At 41.2% G+C, this 24,824-nt stretch overlaps 3 protein-coding genes across 3 annotated transcripts in view; 1 reads left to right on the top strand and 2 right to left on the bottom strand.

Annotated features, from left to right (window-relative positions):
- The window catches only part of LOC128520491 (cytochrome c oxidase subunit 6B1), a 4,589-nt gene extending 1,322 nt beyond the window's left edge, over positions 1-3,267 (bottom strand). The window contains exons 1-3 of the mRNA XM_053494749.1: positions 3,223-3,267; positions 1,719-1,835; positions 1-38 (exon numbers count right to left, since the gene is read on the bottom strand). The exon at positions 1-38 is cut by the window's left edge and continues 63 nt beyond it. Coding sequence (XP_053350724.1) covers positions 1-38; positions 1,719-1,824 — 144 coding nt within the window. The 5' untranslated portion in view covers positions 1,825-1,835; positions 3,223-3,267. The remainder of the gene's footprint in view (positions 39-1,718; positions 1,836-3,222) is intronic.
- The window catches only part of LOC128520493 (NACHT, LRR and PYD domains-containing protein 14-like), a 550,151-nt gene that overhangs the window by 290,899 nt on the left and 234,428 nt on the right, over positions 1-24,824 (top strand). The gene's annotated exons all lie outside the window — the stretch shown is intronic.
- On the bottom strand, positions 9,708-15,496 carry fam234a (family with sequence similarity 234 member A). Its single transcript, XM_053494732.1, has 12 exons — positions 15,383-15,496; positions 13,716-13,981; positions 13,523-13,633; positions 13,189-13,368; positions 12,920-13,056; positions 12,559-12,697; positions 12,354-12,477; positions 11,290-11,445; positions 11,083-11,164; positions 10,662-10,814; positions 10,419-10,521; positions 9,708-10,302 (listed from the first exon to the last, which is right to left on the bottom strand). Exons 2-12 carry the CDS (start codon positions 13,975-13,977, stop codon positions 10,061-10,063), a joined length of 1,689 nt encoding a protein of 562 aa, XP_053350707.1. The 5' UTR covers positions 13,978-13,981; positions 15,383-15,496; the 3' UTR covers positions 9,708-10,060.

Here is a 24,824-nt window from a genome sequence, read left to right as displayed (position 1 = left end):
CCCTCTGGCCTCCATGGCTTTATTGCATCTGTGGTAATCTGTAACAATAGATCACAGTTAATTAGCACAGCTGTATGTGTGTGTATACAAGTGTTGTGGTTTATAGGGTTCATCAATGTTTCTATAAGCAATGTTCCTATGAGAACTTTTCGGGAGAAAAGTCACCCCCTTGGCCATCACCACTAGATGTATGACTCTAACGTCTAGTGTGATGCATATCTTGTCTTCTTGGTGTTTTTTGGCGGTTGGTATCCGCTATGTTGCATAAGCGCCACCTTCTGGTGTTGATCTTCCTCTACTTCTGTCTCCCTTTTATCAGATACAGTGAAACCACGAATTACGAGTAACGCTGTTTGCGAGTGTTCCGCAAGACATTCAAAGATTTTTAATAAATCTTGACTTGGAAAACTAACAAGTCTTGGTTTACAAGTACCGAGTATCATGTATCACACATGCGCTTCTTGTTTTGATGCCGAGCGTCACATGATCACAACTGAGCCAACGGTTTTTCTCTCTCTTGTGCTGAGGAATTGTGGGCAATCGTCTCCCCTGCTGGATCTTAGTGCGCATCTCTTACTGGTATAATCAACATCTGTGCACGCGTGTACTGTTTACTATAACACTGTGACCACATGTGAGTAAAACATATTTTATTTTGTGTCTGTATGCGTATGTGTACAGCGCGCGTGTAAAGCAAAAGCAAGTCTCATTAGAGAGGCTCTCTCTCTCCAACGGAGACACTGTGCAGGTTAATTTGTTTTATTTTTACTTTACAGCAGTGATTCCGTTAGTGTGTCGCTCACATGAGTGTCAGAGAGGTTTCTTGTTAATTTTCCCAATGAGACAGTGTTTCCGTGTGTGTGTGTGTGAAAGTCGTGCCACACAGTAGTCCTATCCCCTCTCAAATAAGAGAGGAGGAAGGGTTACTGTGTAAGATGAGAGGAAGGAGAGGGGTGCCATTCTTCCTCTTCTCTTACTTTAGTTTCACACATACGCACACCCTAACACTTATCTGTCGAGATTTATTTTTACTTTTTTCAAAGGTAAAGTGCAAGTCAATTAGTTTTATTTTTACTTTATATTTTGTATGAATTATTTTTATGTATTTATTTTGTTGGGACGAATAATCTGAGTTTTTGTTATTTCCTATGGGGCAATTCGGAGTATTTTAATATACGAGCACACTTCTGGAATGAAATATGCTCATAATCAAAGATTCAACTGTACTTTCCTAATGGAAAAACAATGCCAGTTTTTGGGGTTCTTTAGTTCGCTATTGAACCGGCTGTAAACCAGCACTAGCACTAGAACTAGTATCTAGTTTACTTTGGTGAAAAAACGGCCGGCCCATTAAAGCCAAGCAGTCAGTGTCGACAGGAGCACAAGACTATAAGAGTCCCAAATCCTGATGCTGCCCCAGGACATGTGCCCCCAAAAAACAGTCTTCAAACTGGTCCTGGAAGCGTGCGTCCCAAAAACAGCGCCAGCCGCACACACCCGCCCTGTTCCTGCTCCTATTTGCCTTCCACAGTCCTGCTGTGCTGCTCTGCTGAGGGACTGATAAATTACAGCTGCTCTACTGATGGTGCAAACAGGAACTCAACATACCATAAAATATTTTGTACTTGTGATCATGTGTAAGAATGAACACACACACACACACACATGATTCAGTATTCAGGATGAGACTCTGCTTTAAAGCACCGCTTTGTACTGACCCACATAGTTCTGCCAGCAGTTCCTGGTCTGGTTCTGGTTCGGGAAACGGGCATCGAACGGGGCAGTGCGATACTGCTGAAGCTTCTGCTTAATGTCTTCAGCCATCACGTCTTTACCTGCGCACCAAACACACACACACACACACACTTATTTTAATGCAAATAAATGTTAGCTAAACAGCTTTTTAAAGATGTATTCTGCTTTTTAAATTTTTAAACTTATTCAGTCACATGAACAAGTATTTAAATATGGCGAGCCCATGTCACGTGACTAAGTATTGCTTTTCTATAATAGGCCTGAGACATGTGACTAAGTATTAATTTGTAATAAGTAAAGAATTATTAAAATAATAGTAATAATTAATAAGACAGGGTCACGTGACTAAATGCTAATATACAATAATAAGCCAGAGTCACGTGACTAGGTAAACCGGTTGAGAGTTTTTGCAAAGTCAAATAAGACAACAAATTTAGTTTATTTAATTATTAGGGGAAATTTGTCGGATTATACAAATTGTTCTAACCAACAAATAAATATTTGTTTCACTTTCCAGCCATTAAAATGATAATACACTGACTAATCCTGTCTGAGGTAAGTTAAATTACAACCCAAAGACGTGAATAAACACTGTGTTTAGGTGCTGAGGAACAGAAACGACACAGCCAACAAATCACCACTGTCTTTCACAAATTACAGCATAAAAAATATAAGATTTAACATTTATTGCTTTCTCATAGAAAAGGAAAAGTGCTAGCCTGGTTGCTAACACAAGCCGTTAAATTTTAAACAAGATTTAAATCCAGGCAACCGTCACTTAGTCAGAGAAGCGCGTGTGAGCCGATTCGCAGGAAGGAGTCGACTCACACTGACAGCTGATTCACACCGAAGCGCTGACGGACAGGTTCACTTTATATACAAAACACACGGGCGCGAGAACTGCTGGAGCACGTGACAGAAAAACGCAACAAAGTTACAGCGCATATCAGCACACCCGGTGAGAGAGAGAGGAGCGCGCGCGCACACACACACAGAGTGTGGAGGAAGTGAATTAAAGAAGAAGAAAAAACAGAAACGCACGCGCGCATCTTGAATGTGGAATATTCTAGAAAGACATAATAATAATAATTTAAACGGTTTTGTGGTCGACTCTGAAGTCACATGACAATAACATTATGTGTGATGTATATAACCGTATTAACGTTTTATGAGAGGGCATGGCAACGGAAGCGCACGTGACCCCGCGGTACATTAATAATCAATAATCAATACAATATGATCTCATTATTCTGTGTGTAATTGTTATGAATTAGGAGCAGCGACAGGGAAGCAGGAAGTCACACACACACACACACACACAACAGTTCCTTATACGCTTTCAGTTTATTGTTAAACTCATATATCAGAAAATAATTAATACATAATTTTGTTATTATGCAGAACAAAACAAATATAAATCTATAAGTATAAACAGGTTGTTACTGTATACAGTAATTCGGCCTTTACCTCTCTCTCTCTCTCTCTCTCTCTCTCTCTCTCTCTCTCAGGAAGCTGCTCGACTTGTGTACAGTCTCGCTGATAAGCACCGGATTGTAGTGTGTGTGTGTGTGCGCGCGCGCGTGCGTGCGTGTGTAGCCGTGCAGTACCTTAGAAGCAGCATGGCGGCTGCAGGTCACATTGAGAAATGTTCATCCTCCCTATAGGCTAAACTCACACACACACTCACACAACTAAAATGAAACTGACTGTCACGTGACTGTGCACGCTGCTGTTTAGTGCGCATCCCTGTGTAATGTGTTTCTGACACACACACACACACACATAGAGTATTGCTGTGTGTAGTGTGGTGATACCACTGTATGTGTGTATGTATTTTGGGAATGCACCCCCCATAGCACCACACACACACACACACACACACACGTGCTCATATCATATACACAGTGTGAGGCAGGTCACGTCTCACATGTAGACATGATGATGATGATGATGATGATGCAGGTGCTTACAGTAATAATATTTACAAAGTACTAGTAGTAGTATTAATTACAGTAGTAAACAGTCCACTGGTGTAAATACTGCTGCACCTGGTGTAACTGCAAAAGTTCAATTTAATTTATTTAGTAATGCGCTTAGGTTCAAACCAGAGTCCAGCTTGTTTAGTTTAATTATAGAATTTATTATATTCAATCTGAATATTATATATATATATAGTATGCACCATCATATACAGTACTGAAATAAAAAGGCAAACAATATCACCTTGTTGTCACCTGTGAGTTTATTTCTCCTGAAAGAAACTCACACACACACACACACACACACACACACACACACTATTGGCATATTGATTTACCACAGTATGCATAATGTAAGTGTTAGAAGTGTGTGTGCAGCACCTGCTTGTAAACGGTGTTCATATTGTTCACGCAGATTCTTAACCCGGATTCCAGGAACAAAGGTCACTGCAGACTCCAGCAAAAGGAGACGATTTGCTTGCGTAATGCAGGAACAGTTCTTGGTGGATCTTCACAGTTGAACACACTCTCCTTTAACATTCTCCATCAGCTGGTGTAAGATAAGGGGAATGGGACGGGTACGGGAAAGAATTCTACCTTTTTAAACTCTGTCCACATTCATGACCACTTCTGTACAAACGGAAATAATTCTTAACTATGAATACTTTTTCTCCTGTCGAGAGACCCATTTCCAACAACAACTGCACAACACAACTTCCTTTTCACTACTGGGAACACGTCAACTGGAGGTGAATTTCGAGATGCACGACTTTCAGTACTGTATATTTTGCCGCATACCGTATACGCTGATTCATTTGAAAGAAGCCCTGAACATTCTTAAACAACTCTTGCTATGATGAAGCAATGTAAATTTAAAAAATCGGATTCACATACTTTGACGTATGTACTGTATAATCAATTGCTATATATGCAATGCTGAACATGATCTCCGTTTTCTGCCAGACACATTTTGTTTAATGTTACACGTACCTAAACGTACTGGAATCAGTGATGGTGTCTGAATCTTTGTCTTAAAGATTTTGTATGCAACTGCTGCAGACGAGGACGCACATCAGCAAAATGTGCCCTGCACAATTTTTTTGGACACATTTTTGGACGGCGTCTACCATGAGAAAGAATTAATGATCCAGGCGTGTCCAGTTTCCAGCAACCTGAACAAATTAATGCACAATGTGCTCCACCATATATATGGAGATACACCATATTTTACTCTTGTTTTAGCAAAAATGCAATGTGCAACTGGGAATACACGCTGTACTTTATTTCTGAGAAACGCTAAAGAAATTGATCTTAGCCTTATACTACACTAAGTCCACATCCTCTAACCAAAGTGGGAGTTTGCACATTTTATCAAACAAAACAAATACTGCAATTTAACACAAACCAGGATGTTATTGTGAATATATGGTGTTCCATGTTCATGAGAACATCAGGAAATAGATTCTTTGAATTACGTACTTCTGTATGAGGGTATCAAATATAATACACATAGACGACTCTTTGTAAAATGGATACTTGCATCCATGTACATCTATATCAAGAATGTGCAGGTCATACATTTGTCAAATACAAATACTGTAATTTCAATAAGCCTAGGGTAACTGGGTAACTCCCCACTTTGGTTAGAGGGTGTGACTTAGGCTAAGATCAATTTCTTGCAAGAAATTTCTATCGGCATACAAAGCATTTTCAGCGGCTAAGTTGAACACCGTTAAAGAAATATTGCATCAGTGGAAAGTCAAGTGAAACTTGTCTTTCAGAGTCAGAGAGAGCTGTTTAGGAAGAGTCAACCCACAATTCCAACCCCGCCTTCGCCATGCATTTTAAAGCTACATGATTTTTCATGCATGTTTTTTTTTTTTTTTTAATATTGGTAATATTTTTGGGTGGCTGGAACGGATTATCTGAATATACATTATTTCTTATGGGAAAATATGTATCACAATATGAATTTTCACCTAAGAACTCGCCTCCAGGACAGATTAAATTTGCATAAAAATGTTAATTTCAGACCCTGTAAGGTGCGAGGCCACAGTGCTAACCACTACACGACCATACCACCTGGAAAATGATTCATTTATTTTTTTTAATCAACATACTACTATACCAAGAGCAGGTTATACACCAAACATATGCTGTTAATGCCTCCCTAAATTAATGTAACACTTTTATAAATTACAGATGACATCAACTGGTGAATAACTATGAATAAACACCAAAACAGACAGAAAGAAAGCTTCTTTAATCTTAAAACGTCTGTACAGCCGAGTCACGGGCAATCTTTAAACGATGACTTAAGACAAATCTCTTTCTTTAATGTTAATCCCCTCCACACACCCTAAAAACCATTCCCAGCATTGTGTGACTGATGGTACTTAGTATCCTAGTAACCCAGTGTAAGGCTCTATCCAACGATGAAAAATTTAAAGCAGTTTTGTAAATCGCTCTTAATACGAGCATCGGACAAACGCCTAAATGTAAATGTAAAAATATAAAGGCAATTAAATTTTCTAGGAAAAAGAAACGGCAACTGATTAACTGAGCTTCTGTAATTCAAGAAAGAGCAAACAGAAAACAACAATAATTTTTTTATGAAACTTATTTGAATTGTAAATAAAAATAACTGTTGGTTGCCAGAATACCCAGTGATTTCAAACCTCAAAAATGTTCAAAAACTACTACAAAATTCCGACACTAAAACTAGGTTCTTTTGGGTTGTAACACTCCAAACACACACAAGACCACAGCACAACATCAGATATGTTAATAGGCCAGGTTAATAATCTCAGTAACACGGGATAACAATATAATACCGCCACCTCCTGGACACGAGTGTTAGTAAGAGAAGCATCATCTCCATCATCACTCGGGTATAATGTTGTTACAGTCCCTAAGCATGAGTGTCAGTTTGAAACTTTTATTGTAACCAATTCTATTATAAGATTTAATTTTATTTTGAATAACTTTACAGATTATAACGTTAACAGACAGATGTTGCTCCAGATGTGACATTAAATAGCAACAACAAAACAGAGAAGGCACACTTACTGTCAGTAATCTACTGTATATAGCAAAAACCAAAATCTAATCCCAGGTGTCAGGTGGAAAAATACTGTACTGACATTAACCAAGTAAAAAATTAAACTCTGGTCATGTTAAATCAGCTTAAAAATGAACAAGACAATTCAATCATGTGTGTTTGTCTTTGCACAATCACAGCGCGTTATTCACACACACACACACACAGATAAGACGCTGTAATGATTAACCTGTTCCACTTTACTCCACACACACACACACACACAGTCAGGTAGTTTACCCGCCTTTAACTGGTACTGCTGACTTTTTAATCCTGCAGTGAGTCCACTAAAACACCACCACGCCACAGCGGGCCAGCACGTGGGCACAGTAACCATAGCAACAGTGGATGCGGGTCTGTTATGTGGTTAATGATGATGGAAGCGTAAAAGTTTAAATGTTAAAGAGATTGTTACAAATGTAGTCCGTGTGTGACATGACCATTTACATTTAACAAGAATTTTAGGATTAACATGTTATTTAAAGTGACACGAAACGACTCAATCAATCTCTTACTAATTAATAATACAAAGATTCTTCAAAACACGATGGGATTTAAAACACGACGACACCTAATGTCCCATAACATAAATGCAAATAATCTGTTCCAGCCACCCAAAAATATTACCAATATCACTAATTTCCAAAACTACAATAAAACTTCTACATATAAAAACATTCAAAATATTTAGAACAAACATGTACATGAAATAAAAGATGAAATAAATAGACATTAAACCTCATTTAATCTTAATTTATGAATTATCTGGTCACTGGCTGCTTTAAAAAGCGGCTCCCATTTCTTCTGCTTCCGTCCTTGATGACATTCTTGGGACCCGCAGTGCTACGTCTTAATTAAATCTTACACAAAATGCAAAAAAAACAAAAAAAAACAATTAATAAATATGTAAGCTCACTCACAGTTCTGAACGGCTCCTGGACGTACACGTGACTTAGCCAGCATCCGGTTCGGCTCAGTCGCTCGTATGCTGAAAATCTTTCGTATACTGAGGCAAATTTGTTGCACAATTTCAGTTCTGAAAGTTATGCCGAGTTACCACTGTGTGTGTGTGTGTGTGTGTGTGTATAAGGTTAGGGCAAACCTGCTAATTTAGTTTTTTGTTTAGTGATTTATTTTCTACATTCTAGAAAAATACTGGTTTATCTTAACCATGTATAGCATTGGGTAATTAAGTAACGACTAACACTAACAACCAGCACCTCAGATTAGAGCCGTTCTGAAGCTTTACAGAGCAGAAGGAGCAGATAAACATCTCAATATCAACTGTTCAGAGGAGATTATTGTGTGTTTTTGTGAGGTGGAACGTGGACTATGGGATTATGGGTAACAGGTGTAGGTCTGGGTACACTGGTGTGAAAGAATATAAATAAATAAGAACAAGAAATGTTAATAATAATAATAATAATAATAGTAATAGTAATTAAAGAAAAGCCAGATGATTGAGTTCCAGCAGTGTTTTTATTAAACATTTAGACTCTAATCAGTTTCCAGCTTTCACACAGTCAGCATGAGATCAGCGATTTAACACACCTGATCTACAGGTTCTCTCTCTCACACACACACACACACACACACACACACACACACACACAGCAGTACATTCCCATTTAAATAAGTGTTCATAAACCAGCAGTGATGATTAAATAACAACTACAAAAAAAAATCTGTGATTGAAATCTGATTGTTTTTGTTGTCTTTAAACAGCAGAGAGAAATCTGATCAGCATTAGATCAGACGGTGTTAGTGTGGAGAAGTGGAGAACCTTCAATTATTAAACTCGGTGCTGAACGTCTAGTGTGTTAGTGTGAGACGGATCTGAGGTCCAATCAGTCCGAGTCCCAGAGGGGAAGTACACTCGATCCAGGGGAGTCAGTGAGGGAGTGAGTGAGTGTTAAACACACAGAGAGAAGAAACACAGCAGGACAAAGACATTGTCAATGTGGGGTTTTTCCAGCATTTTATCCTTTAATTATTCACTTATTTCTTTATTCACGCTCATGTTTCTTTTGCTACAAAATATTGATTCAGATATTTTATTGTCTTTGCTTAATTTGTTTAATATTTTGTTTCTTTTTTTAAACTTTTGTATACTATTACATTTGCTTTTTCTCTTTCGGATTTTTCCCTTTATTTTATTTTTCCCCTTTTTATATCTCTGAGTAACTATTCTACACAGTTTCTCATAATTTTTCTTTTCATCCAAGATCTTTTCATGCCTTTTGTTCAGGTTACAAATAAAAATAAATAAGTTTTTCATTGATGTTTGTAAAAAAAAAAAAAAAAAAGGAATACTACTAATAAAAATAAATTAACGGTTTAAACCAGCTGAATATTTGGATTGTATTTTCAGATTACAGCATCACTGATGTGTCACGGTGTGTGTGTGTGTGTGTGTGTGTGTGTGTGCTATCAAGTCAAAAGCTGTGATTATTGAATTTTTTTTGGACCTTTAACAGGGAGAAGAGCGGACGAGGGCGCTGTAAGGCACGGTGTGTACGAACGGTACACGGGATCAAAGCAGCGCTAATCATTACAGCAAACCATACCAAGTGCTTTGGTTCATTATTCAATATAAACACACACACACACACACACACACACAAAGGCACTCTGTATACCACCACCACAACTCATTAACCTACAACCTGTTTGTTTACGAGGTTCGTCTCCCTGTTTGAGGAGCTAACGTTAACAAAAACATCATCCAACAATAAGACACACACTCCCAGCCGCCAGGTTATCGTCTCTCTCGTCTCGTCTCGTCTCGTCTCACACTGACTCCGACGAGAGGAGACGTGTACAGCAGAAAAAGGTTTTAAACTAAATGATGTATTTCACATCCTGATGCTGAGAGTCTAAACAGGAGTAAATGATGGACCTGCCCCAGCATGCACCGCGCCTGGACAGACGTCACTGTCCCCAAAGACGCGCGTCCCTGAGCACTTCCTGTAAACTTAGGGTTCGTCGTCACAGCTAAAGGTGTTGAAATTTGTTTCTCGGTAACACGGGGCACCGACAGGTTAGGGATCAGACATGACAACTGGGTGGCAGAGGGGCGGCAGGGGGGCGGGGCTTATGGTGCGAGTCTGGTGAGTGTGTTAGATTTAAGGATTAGAAACAGTAGTGTTTAAGCGACAGAATTCAGTGTCACACACAAAAATAATCAGACACTCACACACACACACACACACACTCACACACACAGTCACTGAGCCGGATCGCTGAACCTCAGTCTGTAGAACGCCTCCTTCACATAGTCCGCCTGTGAGGAGACGTCTCCGCCCAGTGTTCCCGACACGCCCACTCCTAACACGCCGCTCTCGTCGACATCGCCTTTGATCTTGCGCTTGGTCAGGATCACCTGCTCGGAGCCGACGCCCGTCTGGGCCCCGTCCTGTCCGGTCAGGACGAAGTAACAGGCATGACGGCTTCGCTCCAACAGAAGTGCTACACACACACACACACACACACATTATTATTTTTTTTATAATATATATATATATATATTTTTTTGAAAGTCCACACAGAGATGCGTGTGTGTGTGTGTGTGTGTGTGTGTTTACCTTGAAAGGTGATAATGTTTTGGGCGGAGTTTCTCCTCTCCAGGAGGACGGTCTCATGAAGTGGGTGGAGCAGATATGAAGAGTGCTGTTTACCCTCCACACTCTACACACACAGATGATGCAGTGAGTGTACACACACACACACACACACACACACGGTGAGTCTTTCCTTTCTCTCTCTCACATTTTATTGTTGTTGTTGGTGTGTGTGTGTGTGTGTGTGTGTGTGTGTGTGTGTCTCACCGTGTGGTTGTCGTGTGTGTATGACTCTCCCCACAGCATGAACACAGAGAAGGAGTTGAGTGTGAGGATGGTCCCAGGCTGAGGATCGTCAGGGTTGAACGACATGATCACCTCCCACAGGACACCGCCCGTCTGTCCATCAAGAATCACCACCTTACACACACACACACACGTTAATCCTCGACTCATGCTAACATACACCTGACTGATCTTTATTATCCCCTCACTGATCCAGACTGATATCAGCTGATGAAGACGACGCCTGAACCACCGCCAGGTCACAAGATCTCCGGAGTGATCGAGTAGATCCCAGGACACTCAGGCTGACAGACCCAGAGACTAATCCCACCTGATGGACTCCCCCCCTCCCCCGTAAGTACACACAGTGTTGAGGTGGCGACTCACTCACTCAGATACTCACTCTCTTGGTGTTGTTTCCCTGGTTTTCCTCAAGAACAACATCAGGATCCTCATCTGTGTTGAAGTTTCCAAATGATGGAGTACTACACACACACACACACACACACACACACACACAAAGTAGCACACAGACATCCTTTTGTCTCTATAATATCTAAATACTATTATAACTTATAGTGTGTGTGTGTGTGTGTGTGCGTGTGTGTACCTGATCAGGTTACTTGCGTTGGAGGTCCAGGTAACGCTGAGTTTTTGTGCGTCAAAATGCATGACAGTGGATTGTGTGTGGAGCAGCAGTGAGCGAGAGGAGCTCGAATATCCACCTCTCACCCTCAGTACAGACTGCAAAGGGTCCGAGCTAGAGCTGGGGGAGGGGGGAAGAGTGTGTTAGTGCCTTCACAATATAAAAATCCTTAGATCTTTGTCACACTCTGTTTAGAAATAGCTACAACACCGTCTCTCTTCACCAGTCTTCAGTTGACACGCTGTCCTCTCCGTCATTACAGAACACAGATACTATTGGAAGTACTGACTATTAAGGAGGTCAGATGATGGACCACCAATGAGAGGACACGCTACTGTCGGTCTCTTTCTTAACGCCATGCCAACTTCTATGGCTATATTCATAGCAAGAAGCATTTTTGTTATTTAAAAACTAGATAAGATGTTTAAGATTTATTTTTTCCCAAGAATTTTAAAACCATATTTGGATTTTCTTGTTCAAAAACTTTTTTTAAAGTATCGACAGGATAAAACAAGGAGTTCCTTAAAGGAGTAAAAGAGTTGCAGTCAAATAAAATATGTGTTGATGGACAACTGGGTTCTGCATGATGAACATTGTGGTGGATTTTCTCTTGACAGTAAAAATGTGTGTTGACTGTCTGTCTCAAAGACGTATACTGGGACATGTTCTGGGGGGACCACTGCACAAACAGTCTAATAGACGAGTAAACACGAGTTATCCTCACAGGCCACGAATATTCATTGTAATACTGTTTCATAATCATCTCACACACACACACACACACACACTGTACAGTGTCTGAGACTATACTCCAGTTTGTCTTGTATGTGGTGAGACTCTGTCTCTCAGGATGGTCCAAACTCCAACCTCTCCATCTTTAAAGGGTTGGTAAGTTACAACAGTCCTTTAACATACAGCCTAAAAAAACATAATTAAATAAATATTCATACACACACACACACACACACACCTGATAAGAACCGGTATATTGTGCAGCACTAGTGTGTGTGTGCGTGTGTGTGTCGTACTTGTACAGTGTGATGAGTCCCTGTTGATCGGCTCGTTGTTCCCAGCTTTTATCTTTCTGCAGGTTGGAGGTGAGACCAGCACGAGTGACCAACGTCGCCAAACTCACCGCATACAGGCCTCTGTCTGAGAGAGAGAGAGAAAGAGAGAGAGAGAGATAAGGAAAGGTAGACAGATAGACAGAGAGAGTGGGAGACAGAGACTCACCTGTATGGAGCAGGATGTACTGCGCTTTACTCGCCGTGCTGAACTGCATGTGTGACCTCATCTGCCCCGGGGCCACGCCCACATCCTTGCTGGAGCCAATCACCTCTCCAGTTTCACCCGAGAAGAACACCAGCTCCGTCTGAAGGAGTCGGAGAAAACCCTCTGTGCAGTAATGTTTATTGTTTACATCAATAAATAATCAGATCAAGAGAGTGAAGCTCATTAAAGTGGGCGGGGCTTCAGTGTGTGACATCACACCAAACCATGTGGAGGATTTATTTCTCCGAGGGCTTTCAGTCAAGCGTTGTACTGCAGGAACCTTTAAAAGAACCTTAGTGTGTGTGTGTGTGTGTGTGTTTACCCCTGATGGTGTGTTGGTGGTTGAGTAACTCAGCACGGCGATGTCGTTGGTTTTGTCCTTGTTTAGATCAGGCAGACTGATCACTGGGAGGTGACTGTTAGCAACCAGAGGGGGGGCACGGTTCCACACAAACTCACCTACACACACACACACACACACACACACACACACCTCAACTTAATCCCACAGTCAACTGTTATTTTCATTCTTATTCCTCAGAAATAAAGCCTCTGTGTGTGTGTGTGTGTGTGTGTGTGTGTGTGATGTACCTGTGTGCATGTTAACGGGGGTGAGTTTATCACCGTGAGCGACCACACAGAGTTTCTCTCCATTGACTCCGCCCACCCCACATTCTGCCCACTGAAATTCAGCGGTTAAAGGAGTTTCCCAGAGCGGATTTCCAACAGCGCCATCAACAGCCAGGAGAAAGAGGCACGGGGAGGACAGACCTGAAGAGCACACGCGCACACACACACACACACACACATGCACACACACAACGTAGTTCAATATGCAGTATTCAGTGGTGACTACTGGAGACATGAGCAATGATAAGCAGTGTGTGTGTGTGTGTGTGTGTGTGTGTGTGAGAGAGAGAGAGACCTTTCTCTATGCAGCTTGTGTTCATATGACCCTCTGAGCTCTTATAGGTGACGAACACGTCCTGCACTTTGTCTTTACTCGCATCACCAAAAGCCAGGAACTTGTACGTCACTGAGAGACAGAGAGAGATTTAACATTCCACCTGAAACTCAGATCATTTATTATCCAGTGTGTGTGTGTGTGTGTGTGTTACCTGCATTATGTAGAGTCAGGTTCCAGGTGGCGGAGTACTGTGCTCTGACGGGACAGGGCAGGATGAAGGAGAAGGCGAACACTACGCTCAGACAGATGAAGAGCGAGAGCAGGAGAGTCGCCGTGCGCCACCCTGACAGCTTAGCCACGCCTGTTTTACCTGCGCAGCCACACCCACTCGACCTGTCTGTCTCCTCCTCCTCCTGTTGGCCTTTCAGAGGCTCCGCCTCTGCACAATTGGCATCCGCAGAGTCTGACATCATGGAGCTAGAGAGAGAGACAGGGACAGCTCAGTGCAGATCCGAGACGGAGGAGATCAGAAACGTCTCCTGGACCCTTCTCTCACCCACACAGTCCAAGATTAGTTTAAGTTCTAGTTACTGGGAGGTGGAGACACATAGCTGAGGTCGGGGGAAAAGACTTTGGCACTCAGCCAAGAGAAAAATGTCCCTGATGGTCAGGAACCACACAGGAACCAGCAGATCTCAGGTCTGCCACCAGGGTCTCGGTCCACAAATATACAGTGAAACCTTGGATTGTGAGCTTAATAGGTTCCAGAAGCGTGCTTGTGTATCAGAGTGAATTTTCTCCATAATAAATAATGTAAACTCTATTTGTTCCACAACCCAGAAATATTCATATAAAAATAATTCAAACAAAACATGAAGTAAAAATAAAACAAATTAACCTGCAGAATCCAAACAGAGCAGTTTTTCCATTAGTGTGTGTGTGTGTGTGTGTGTTGGTAAACTATAGGTGAGAGGGAGGGCGGGGGCTACTGTGTAGAACAAATTTCACACACACACACATTAATGAAAACTGCTCTGTCTGGAAACTTCAACAAGAAACCTCTCTAATCACACTCGCCTTTACTTTACACACGGTCACAGTATTATTGTAAACAGTACACACACACACACACACACACACACACACACACACACAGATGTTGACTATATGAGCGATACACGCACACTGAGATCGAGCATGAGCAGTGCAGTGCAGTGTGTGTTCATAAACAAAACTCCTGACCAGTGCAGTGTGTGTGTGTGTGTGTGTGTTTTAAAGCCCTGAGGTTAAGGCTGAAGGTCTACACTCTATTCACACATGATTACTGACACTCAGACACACCGTGGTGCAGCGCGCGTGCACACACACACACACACACACACACACACAGTCCCAATACTTAAGGACACCATTAAGGACTCCACTCTGCCCTGTTCATCATCTAAACTGTTTGTGTTCTGTGTTTGTTCTAGACAAGCTCTCTCTCTCGCGCGCGCACACACACACACACACACACCTTGTGTGTCAGGACCTGCTCAGCATTTTTAACAGGAACTTTAGTCAAAACACACACACACACACACACACACGGATAAACACCCTGATAACTATAACAGTAATAATACAGTAATAATAATAATGACGTGACCCTAAACACGTCACAGTTATAATAATGAACTGTAGAATCTCTGACTGCTTTATTACAGACCTCTAACACACACACACACACACACACACACTCATTACTGATAAACACACTCGAGCTCTCTGAGCGCGTGCTCCTTAACTTCTGCTTCCTTTAGCATGCTAGCGCGCGCACACACACACACACACACACAGAGTTAATCCACCCCCCTGTATATAATGTATAACTCTCACTTTACTGCGGTTCACTCGGTCATCTCTCTCTCTCTCTCTCTCTCTCTCTATGTGTCTGTGTGTCCCAGCGTCCAGCAACACGCACACTGCGCATGCGCCGTCACCCCTGGGGGGGGGGGGGGGGGTACGCTTTTAAACACGCATGCGCTGTCCGCGGAGGAGTCGACTCGCGAGACCAACTTTTTAAAATAAAAAAACAAATTCGCCGAGGAGTCGACTCTCTGAATCGACCCATCATAAAACGTTTCTTTAAGCCGATTTTTCCAATCGATCAATGGAACCGACTCTGTTCTTCTGAACAGCTCTTTATTGTTTTTTTTATTGATTATTACGTTTATCATAATCCGAGTTCAATAAAATGAAAAGTACAGAAGTTTGTTTAAAAAAACAGCAAAATGTGTTTTTATTGACGATTTCTTGTTAAAGCTAAACATAAAATTAGGAGTGTGAAATAAAAGAATCAGATCCTAATATGAATCGAAGTGATTCAATCCCTCCAAAGAGGTACAGTGTCTCGAATAGGACACACCCCATGCGTTTCGTATTTCGACTTCACACGACTGCTGTAATGAGGGGTATGGAAGTATAATAGTGCCCTCTAGTGGATAGAGCTCGCAAATGTCCAGATGTTTTTACTGAATAATGTTTCTTTTTTTTCTTCATGTTATATACTGTTTCATATCTTATATTTTTATTGTTTTTATCTTTCTTTTAACTCGTTTTACACATACCACCTGTCACGTTTGATCAGTGTTGAAGCGGTGTAATCACTGCAAAGAGTGTTAAGTTCAAGACGCAAAATCATACCGCTGCTTGATCACTTGGTTATCACTGTTTAACCACCTCAGACCATCTGGTGTCTTTCACAGCAGATCATGTAAATAATTTATTGTGCAATACTCACCCAAGGATTCGCCTATAATGAGAGGGTATTAAAGTACAACAGAACGCAAACATGTTGAATAATACAGAATGTAAACATTTAGTGAATAGACACACGCAGAGCTATACAGAGAAGGTACATCTGTAGGTTTGGGGTATAAAATGCCAGATCAGACTGGTGAAATCCTTTAGTTTCTGTGTGTAGTGGTGAACCTGGCAGCATTTAGTTGCTGTATGGTGCTGGAATAGAGGCTGTTCTTGAGTCTGTTGGTTTGTGCAGTGATAGACCTGAGTCGTTTTTCAGAGGGCAGCAGTTTAAATAAGTGATGTCCAGGGTGGACAAGGTCCTTCAGGATGTTTGCTGCTCTTTTAAGGTAACGTGCTATGTAAAGTTCTTTCAGGGACGGCAGACAGCAGCTGATGATTTTTTGTGCTGAGTTGATCACCCCCTGGAGGGCCTCTGAGCTGCTGTACCCTTTTTCCAGTGCTCTGGTTCCCGTGCCGGTTCCCAATTTTGGAACCAGTGCCGCGCTTTCCCACAGAAAAAAAATGGTGCCGGTGCCCAAAAATAAGCACCGAACCGGCCCCTAAACTCTGCTGGTCTAGTTGCGAGAACCTGTGACGTCACGAACGATGGGCGGAGTTATAGGGAGCATTAAAAATGCCGGATACCCAAAGTCCGTTAACGTGGAGCGCGGACGAAACAAAAGCGTTTTTTCGGCATTTTGGACATTCACCGAGATTCAGCAGAAATTGGAAAGTGCTTTAAGAAAAAAAAAGTGTATGAGGAAATAAGAGAAGAACTAATAGTCGCAGGCTTCACACGAACAACCGACCAAATAATGTATAAGCTAAAAAAACTGAAGAAAGACTTTCAGCGGTTATAACACGTCGAATAAACTGCTTTTGGATACTGAAATACATTTTCATACTAGTTTGGAGGATAACCAGTAAACTGACTTCGGCCATGGTCGTTTCTGTTTAGTGGGCGTGGCCTGTGACGTATTATCATGCAGCTCCCGCTGAGTTCCTGTCTAGTGTAAATGCGGGGGCACCTGGCACCAGCACCAGTGTAGTGGAAATGAGGTACTGGTGTACCGAGTGGAGACGCAGTAGGTTAACACACTCTCGGTGGAGAAGCGATAGAAGGAAACTAGCTGCTGCTCTTGCAGGTGTTTTTTTCTTACACTATAAAAACTGCTGGGTTAAAAAAACAACCGAACCATAAACCAGCCGCTGGGTCACTATTAGACAGAAGACGTGCTGGGTTGTTATGACCCAAGTGCTGGGTTTAACCATTTAACACAGAATTCTGTGTAACGTAACAGATGAGGACTCGTGTCCATCGATCTGATCTACAGTACACTGGAGAAACTCGCAGCTGAGAAGACACTGCTTTGTGTAGTTAACATCAAAGACAAAAAACCTTTAAAACAAACATCAACGGCCTCCACCAAAGAGTCTGTCTCAATAGCATTGCCTACAATAATGGGAAAGGTCTGTCAGGTCCCTCTTGTCTCATCCCCAAGGCACAAAAAATGGAACGGTGCTCCAGACATCTCCATATTTTCCCATCATGTTGGTCCCCACCTGTTGATTACACACCATCACTTAGTGTTGCAATATAACTAACATTTACATCAAGCATTTCTGTTAATGACGTAGCTACATACGTATTTAATGCAAAACCTTTTTGAACATGAATTTATTGTATGTTTCTGACTAATTTACCCCACGATTTAACATGTTATAGGGTGATAACAGGATATGACACTTCATTTGGATTTAATATGAAACATTCACCCCTTTTCAAATTCTCAACAAACCCTACTGTAGATGAATATAATATTTAAGTGATGAATTTACAACTTATAATGAATATTTTAAGGATAAAGAGAAAGCTTTAAACTACGACTTAACGATACATTTTTCTAAAAAAATTATCCTAGTTCTTACAGAAACCGAAGACATATTAAGACTGTAATTAAACACACCCCAATCACTTCAACTATTTAATATTTTATAGTTAAAAAAGAATTAAAATACTTTCTGCACACAACTTCATTAAAGATTACTTAGCAGTGTTGGGTGTAACGTGTTACAAAGTAACGCGTTAGAGTACTTGGATTACTTTTTTGATGTAACAAGTAATCTAACGCATTAGGTCGCCATTTAAGTCTCAGCTATTTAATTTTATTTTTTTTTTAAATGTAATCCGTTATTGTGTGTGCGTGTAAAAGTCGTCCTACGAGCCCCGCCCCCGATGACCACCCCCCTCTGTTATTCCTGATGTTATACCACTATCTCATCTATGCGGTTTGACTATGTGAGGACCGACACACGGAAAGATGGAAACCTAATCACAGCGCCAAAACTTGCGGTGAATTATGATGAACCGTACTTACGGCCACCGCGCGAAACTGTGTAAGTAAGATAGGGGTATTAGTAGGTGAGAGGGGGTATTAGTAGGTGAGATGGGGTATTAGTAGGTGAGATAGGGGTATTAGTAGGTGAGATGGGGGTATTAGTAGGTGAGATAAGGGTATTAGTAGGTGAGATGGGGGTATTAGTAGGTGAGATAAGGGTATTAGTAGGTGAGATAGGGGTATTAGAAGGTGAGATGGGGGTATTAGTAGGTGAGATAGGGGTATTAGTAGGTGAGATAGGGGTATTAGTAGGTGAGATGGGGTATTAGTAGGTGAGATAAGGGTATTAGTAGGTGAGATAAGGGTATTAGTAGGTCAGTTGGGGGTATTAGTAGGTGAGATAAGGGTATTAGTAGGTGAGATAGGGGTATTAGTAGGTGAGAGGGGGGTATTAGTAGGTGAGATAGGGGTATTAGTAGCTGTGATAGGGGTATTAGTAGGTGAGATGGGGGTATTAGTAGCTGTGATAGGGGTATTAGTAGGTGAGATAGGGGTATTAGTAGCTGTGATAGGGGTATTAGTAGGTGAGATAGGGGGATTAGTAGGTGAGATAGGGGTATTAGTAGGTGAGATGGGGGTATTAGTAGGTGAGATAAGGGTATTAGTTGGTTGAGAAGGTCCGCAGCACATCACCCACGACAAAGATCGTCGTATCTGGACCACTTCCGACATTTCAGAGAGGAATCGAGAGGTTCAGTAGATTATTTGCCTTCAATGAATGGTTACAATCTTGGTGTCAACAACAGAGATTACCCTTTGTTGATAACTGGAATGTTTTCTGGGAGCGTCCTAGGCTCTACCGCACAGATGGCCTGCACCCTAGCAGAGCTGGAGCAGCGGTCCTCTCTGACAACATCTCCAGGACATTACGAACCATCTGACTTGCGGTAAGTCATACCTCAGATTCTTTAGATACCAGCCACAATAAAACTCACCATACTAATAGACGCACACACATAGCTTGTACTATAGAAACTGTGTCTATTCCCCGATTAGTGAGAAAAAAGAATAAATTCGTTAAATCCAGCCGAAACAATCTGGTAACCATTAAACCAGAAAAAGCCCAAATAAGTAATCGAAGTCTACCTCTAAAGTTTGGACTTCTCAACATTAGATCCCTTACGCTAAACCAACCGTCTGCTAGCTGCATAGAGTCGTCACTCAGGGTTCACTCTATTGAGACTGTGTCTGTTCCCCGAGCTAAAAACAAATTTAGAAAGACTCAGAAAGTCTGTTTTAGTAATTTAATTAGCATAAAGACCACAAACTTGGATCAGACTGAATGCGCAGCCGGCACCTCTGATCTGAAGCTAGGTCTGTTAAATATTAGATCTCTCGCATCTAAAGCAGTTATAGTTAATGAAATTATCACAGATCAGGAGTTTGATATACTCTGTTTAACAGAAACCTGGATTAAACAGGACGAGTATGTAGCTCTAAATGAAGCTAGTCCTCCTGGATACAGCTACATACACCAGCCTCGGTTAACTGGTAGAGGAGGAGGCGTCGCAGTTATTCACAATGATAATCTGACTATTGTACAAAAACACGGACACAAATTTAATTCATTTGAAATTCTTTATAGTAACATAAGTGTATTTAACTATATTAAGTCAGCTCAGTCGATCCCGCTAATTGTCATTTACAGACCTCCAGGGCCGTACTCGGAATTTCTTAGTGAATTTGCAGATTTCCTCTCAAACCTAGTCATTTCTGTAGACAAAGTGTTAATTGCTGGAGATTTTAATATTCATTTTGAAAACCCAGAAGACCCTCTGAGAACTGCATTTATGTCTATACTGGACTCGGTAGGAGTAAATCAGTGTGTAGTAGGACCCACTCATAAAGCAGGTCACACTTTAGATTTAATAATATTATTTGGATTAAGTATAAGAAATTTATTCACAATACCACTATCTGAAGTTATCTCAGATCACTATCTTGTCTCATTGCAAGTGTGTCACAATAATAATGTACACACAGCGCCGCGCTACCGTATGAAACGTACATTCACATCAACTACCAAACAGAGTTTTATCAGTAATCTCCCAGAGTTCCCAACTTCGATTAGATCACCGTCTGACCCCACAGAACTCGATCAGGCGACTGAATATTTAGAGTCGACATTTCGCTATACCCTAGATAATGTAGCTCCAGCCAAAAGAAAAATTATTAGAGATAAAAAACTTGCTCCCTGGTATAACGATCACACGCGCACTTTAAAACAAACCGCTCGGAAATTAGAACGTAAATGGCGTCAAACTAAATTACTAGTATTTCAAATAGCATGGAAGGAGAGCATCCTGAACTATAGAAAAGCTCTTAGTGTAGCTAGATCAACATATCTCTCCACTCTTATAGAAGAAAATAAAAATAATCCTAGATTCTTATTTAATGCTGTAGCCAAATTAACCAGAAATAAGACCACTGCAGAAATCTCCACAACAACATCATGCAATAGTGAGGACTTCATGAACTTTTTTAATAATAAAATTGTAAATATTAGGCATAAAATTGAGGTTTTGAAACCGAACAATGTAATTGATGCAGATGTTAATCTAGCCATGTCAGACCAGAACCTAGAATACTTTACTCCCCTTGAAGAGAATGAACTAATTTCACTCATCTCTTCTTCAAATTCATCAACCTGTATATTAGATCCTGTACCGACACATTTTCTTAAACAGATAGTACCAGCAATAATAGAACCCCTGTTGAGAATAATTAATTCTTCACTCAGCATTGGATATGTTCCAAAATCTTTTAAATTAGCAGTTATCAAACCAATAATTAAGAAACCTGACCTCGACCCCTGTCAGCTGTCCAGTTACAGACCAATATCAAACCTCCCCTTTATCTCTAAGATCCTGGAAAAGATAGTAGCGGAGCAGCTATGCTCATATATACATAGAAATGGCATACATGAACTGTATCAGTCAGGATTTAGGCCTCATCACAGTACAGAGACAGCGCTCGTTAAAGTAGTAAATGACATTCTATTGGCCTCTGATCAGGGTTGTGTAACTATGCTTGTATTACTTGACCTCAGTGCAGCTTTTGACACTGTTGATCACGCTATTCTTCTTCACAGATTAGAAAATGTAGTGGGAATTAAGGGTACAGCCCTCTCCTGGCTCAGATCTTATCTGACCCATCGTTATCAGTATGTAGACTTAAATGGTGACTATTCTGCATGTTCTCTAGTGGAGTTTGGCGTTCCGCAGGGTTCAGTTTTAGGTCCACTGCTTTTTTCCCTTTACATGCTTCCTCTGGGCAACATAATCCGTAAGCATGGTATTAGTTTTCATTGTTATGCTGATGATACACAGTTATATGTCTCAGCAAAACCTGATGAGAAAAAACAGCTTACTAAAATTGAGCAATGTGTGCAGGACATAAGAAATTGGATGCTAACTAACTTCCTTCTGCTAAATCCGGATAAGACAGAAGTTCTAGTCATAGGACCGCATACAGCTAGGAGTAAAATCTTAGATCATACCGTAACTTTAGATGGCCTTTCTGTTCCATCAAATGCAACAGTGAAAGACCTTGGTGTGATTATTGATTCCAGCCTTTCATTTGAAGCACATGTAGATAATATTACCAGGATAGCATTCTTTCACCTCAGAAATATCGCCAGAATAAGAAATTTATTGTCGCTAAACGACGCAGAAAAACTAGTTCATGCTTTTATCACCTCTAGGTTGGACTATTGTAATGCCTTACTGTCTGGTTGTTCAGCTAGATGCATAAATAAGCTTCAGCTAGTCCAGAATGCAGCAGCGAGAGTCCTCACCAGAACCAGAAGATATGAGCACATCACCCCTATCTTATCTTCACTCCATTGGCTCCCTGTGAAATTTCGCATTGATTTTAAAATACTACTCTTGACATATAAAGCATTAAATGGTCTCGCGCCGCAGTACCTGAGCGAACTGCTAGTGTCTTACGATCCGCCACGCCTACTTCGATCAAAGGATGCAGGCTGCTTGTCAGTACCGCGTATTATGAAAAATACAGCTGGGGGCAGAGCTTTTTCTTACAAAGCCCCAAAGTTATGGAATAGTCTTCCAAATAGTGTTCGGGACTCAGACACAGTCTCAGTGTTTAAGTCCAGGCTAAAAACCTATTTATTTAGCCGAGCATTTTTATAAATAGATTTGCCATAGGTAAAGGAGCAGATCTGGGGGACTCATGGACGTAGAGTATTATGGTGAACTGGTATGTTTGGATGCTGTCTTCCTCACTCTCATTGATCACTCAGGTTTGCTGACGGTGAGGTGATTGTTTGCTTTACATGTCAGGAAGCCCTCATGTTTGTGTTTCCTTCTGGCTCTCCCTTTTAGTTATGCTGTCATAGTTAGTCCTGCCGGAGTCTCTGCTTGCACGCTACAGTTAATATACATTCACATTATACATTGTGTGACTGTGACCATACCTAACTGCCATCTCTCCTCTTCTTCTCTTTCCCCCCCTCTTTCTTTTTCCTCTCTCCTCCTGTCCCCCCCTTTCACTCTTTCTCTCTCTCTCTGTCGAGCTACACATGTCGTTCCTGAGCTGCCAGTGATCCAGACTCCCTCTGCCCTCCGGACCTGTCTGACCCATCCTGGTGCCCCGCTTCTGGCTGAAGATCTCGTCACATGGATGCCCCGTGTGTCTCTCTGGGATGCGTCTGGTGTCTGGGAATGATTCTCTCCACCTAGAAAATGGTTCTGGCCTTGACTGGTGTTGGCAACTGTTTCTCTGGGGACTTGACAGTTCGATAGTTCATGACTGGAACTTCTTACAAGTCTACCTGGGTCTTCAATAACTACCTGGACTCCATATTAACATCAATTAACATCAGCTATTATAGCTGAACTGCCTCCCACCCTACACACTGTATAAATGCAGATCATTTACTGCTTTTTGTTTCACCCAAATGAGGATGGGTTCCCTGTTGAGTCTGGTTCCTCTCAAGGTTTCTTCCTCTTACCATCTCAGGGAGTTTTTCCTTGCCACTGTCGCCCTCGGCTTGCTCACCAGGGACAAACTGACCATTTTGATTCATACAAATTCACATTTCATACAAACCTAATAATAATTCTTTTGACTATGTAAAGCTGCTTTGCGGCAATGAAAATTGCTAAAAGCGCTATACAAATAAAATTGAATTGAATTGAATAGTAGGTGAGATGGGGGTATTAGTAGGTCAGATGGGGTATTAGTAGGTGAGATAGGGGTATCAGTAGGTGAGATAGGGGGATTAGTAGGTGAGATGGGGGTATTAGTAGGTGAGATAGGGGTATTAGTAGGTGAGAGGGGGGTATTAGTAGGTGAGATAGGGGTATTAGTAGTTGTGATAGGGGTATTAGTAGGTGAGATGGGGGTATTAGTAGGTGAGATAGGGGTATTAGTAGCTGTGATAGGGGTATTAGTAGGTGAGATAGGGGTATTAGTAGGTGAGATAGGGGTATTAGTAGGTGAGATAGGGGTATTAGTAGGTGAGATAAGGGTATTAGTAGGTGAGATGGGGGTATTAGTAGGTCAGATGGGGTATAAGTAGGTGAGATAGGGGTATCAGTAGGTGAGATAGGGGGATTAGTAGGTGAGATGGGGGTATTAGTAGGTCAGATGGGGTATAAGTAGGTGAGATAGGGGTATCAGTAGGTGAGATAGGGGGATTAGTAGGTGAGATGGGGGTATTAGTAGGTGAGATAGGGGTATCAGTAGGTGAGATAGGGGGATTAGTAGGTGAGATGGGGTATTAGTAGCTGTGATAGGGGTATTAGTAGGTGAGATAGGGGTATCAGTAGGTGAGATAGGGGGATTTGTAGGTGAGATAGGGGTATTAGTAGTTAATTATGGGCCAAACTTGACTGAGTGATGACGGTAGAATAATTATAAAGGTCTTGACTAAAGCAACATGCATGAGGAATCACAAAGGAGTTTTTATTTTCTGCAGTGGAAAAGTACTGAACTAGTTACTTTAATCAAAAATAACACTGTAAAGTAACTGATTACTTTTTAATGACAGTAATTTTGTAATGTAATTAGTTACTTTTAAAAGTAACTTCTTTAACAAAAAGTTACACTGTTACTTAGTGATTTACCCAAAATTACATTTAAGATCACTCGCTTACTCATCTTCTATA

The sequence above is a fragment of the Clarias gariepinus genome, chromosome 4 (genome assembly GCF_024256425.1).
Source record: "Clarias gariepinus isolate MV-2021 ecotype Netherlands chromosome 4, CGAR_prim_01v2, whole genome shotgun sequence".
NCBI classification, from domain to species: domain Eukaryota; kingdom Metazoa; phylum Chordata; class Actinopteri; order Siluriformes; family Clariidae; genus Clarias; species Clarias gariepinus.
This window is presented reverse-complemented; position numbering and strand designations above follow the sequence as displayed.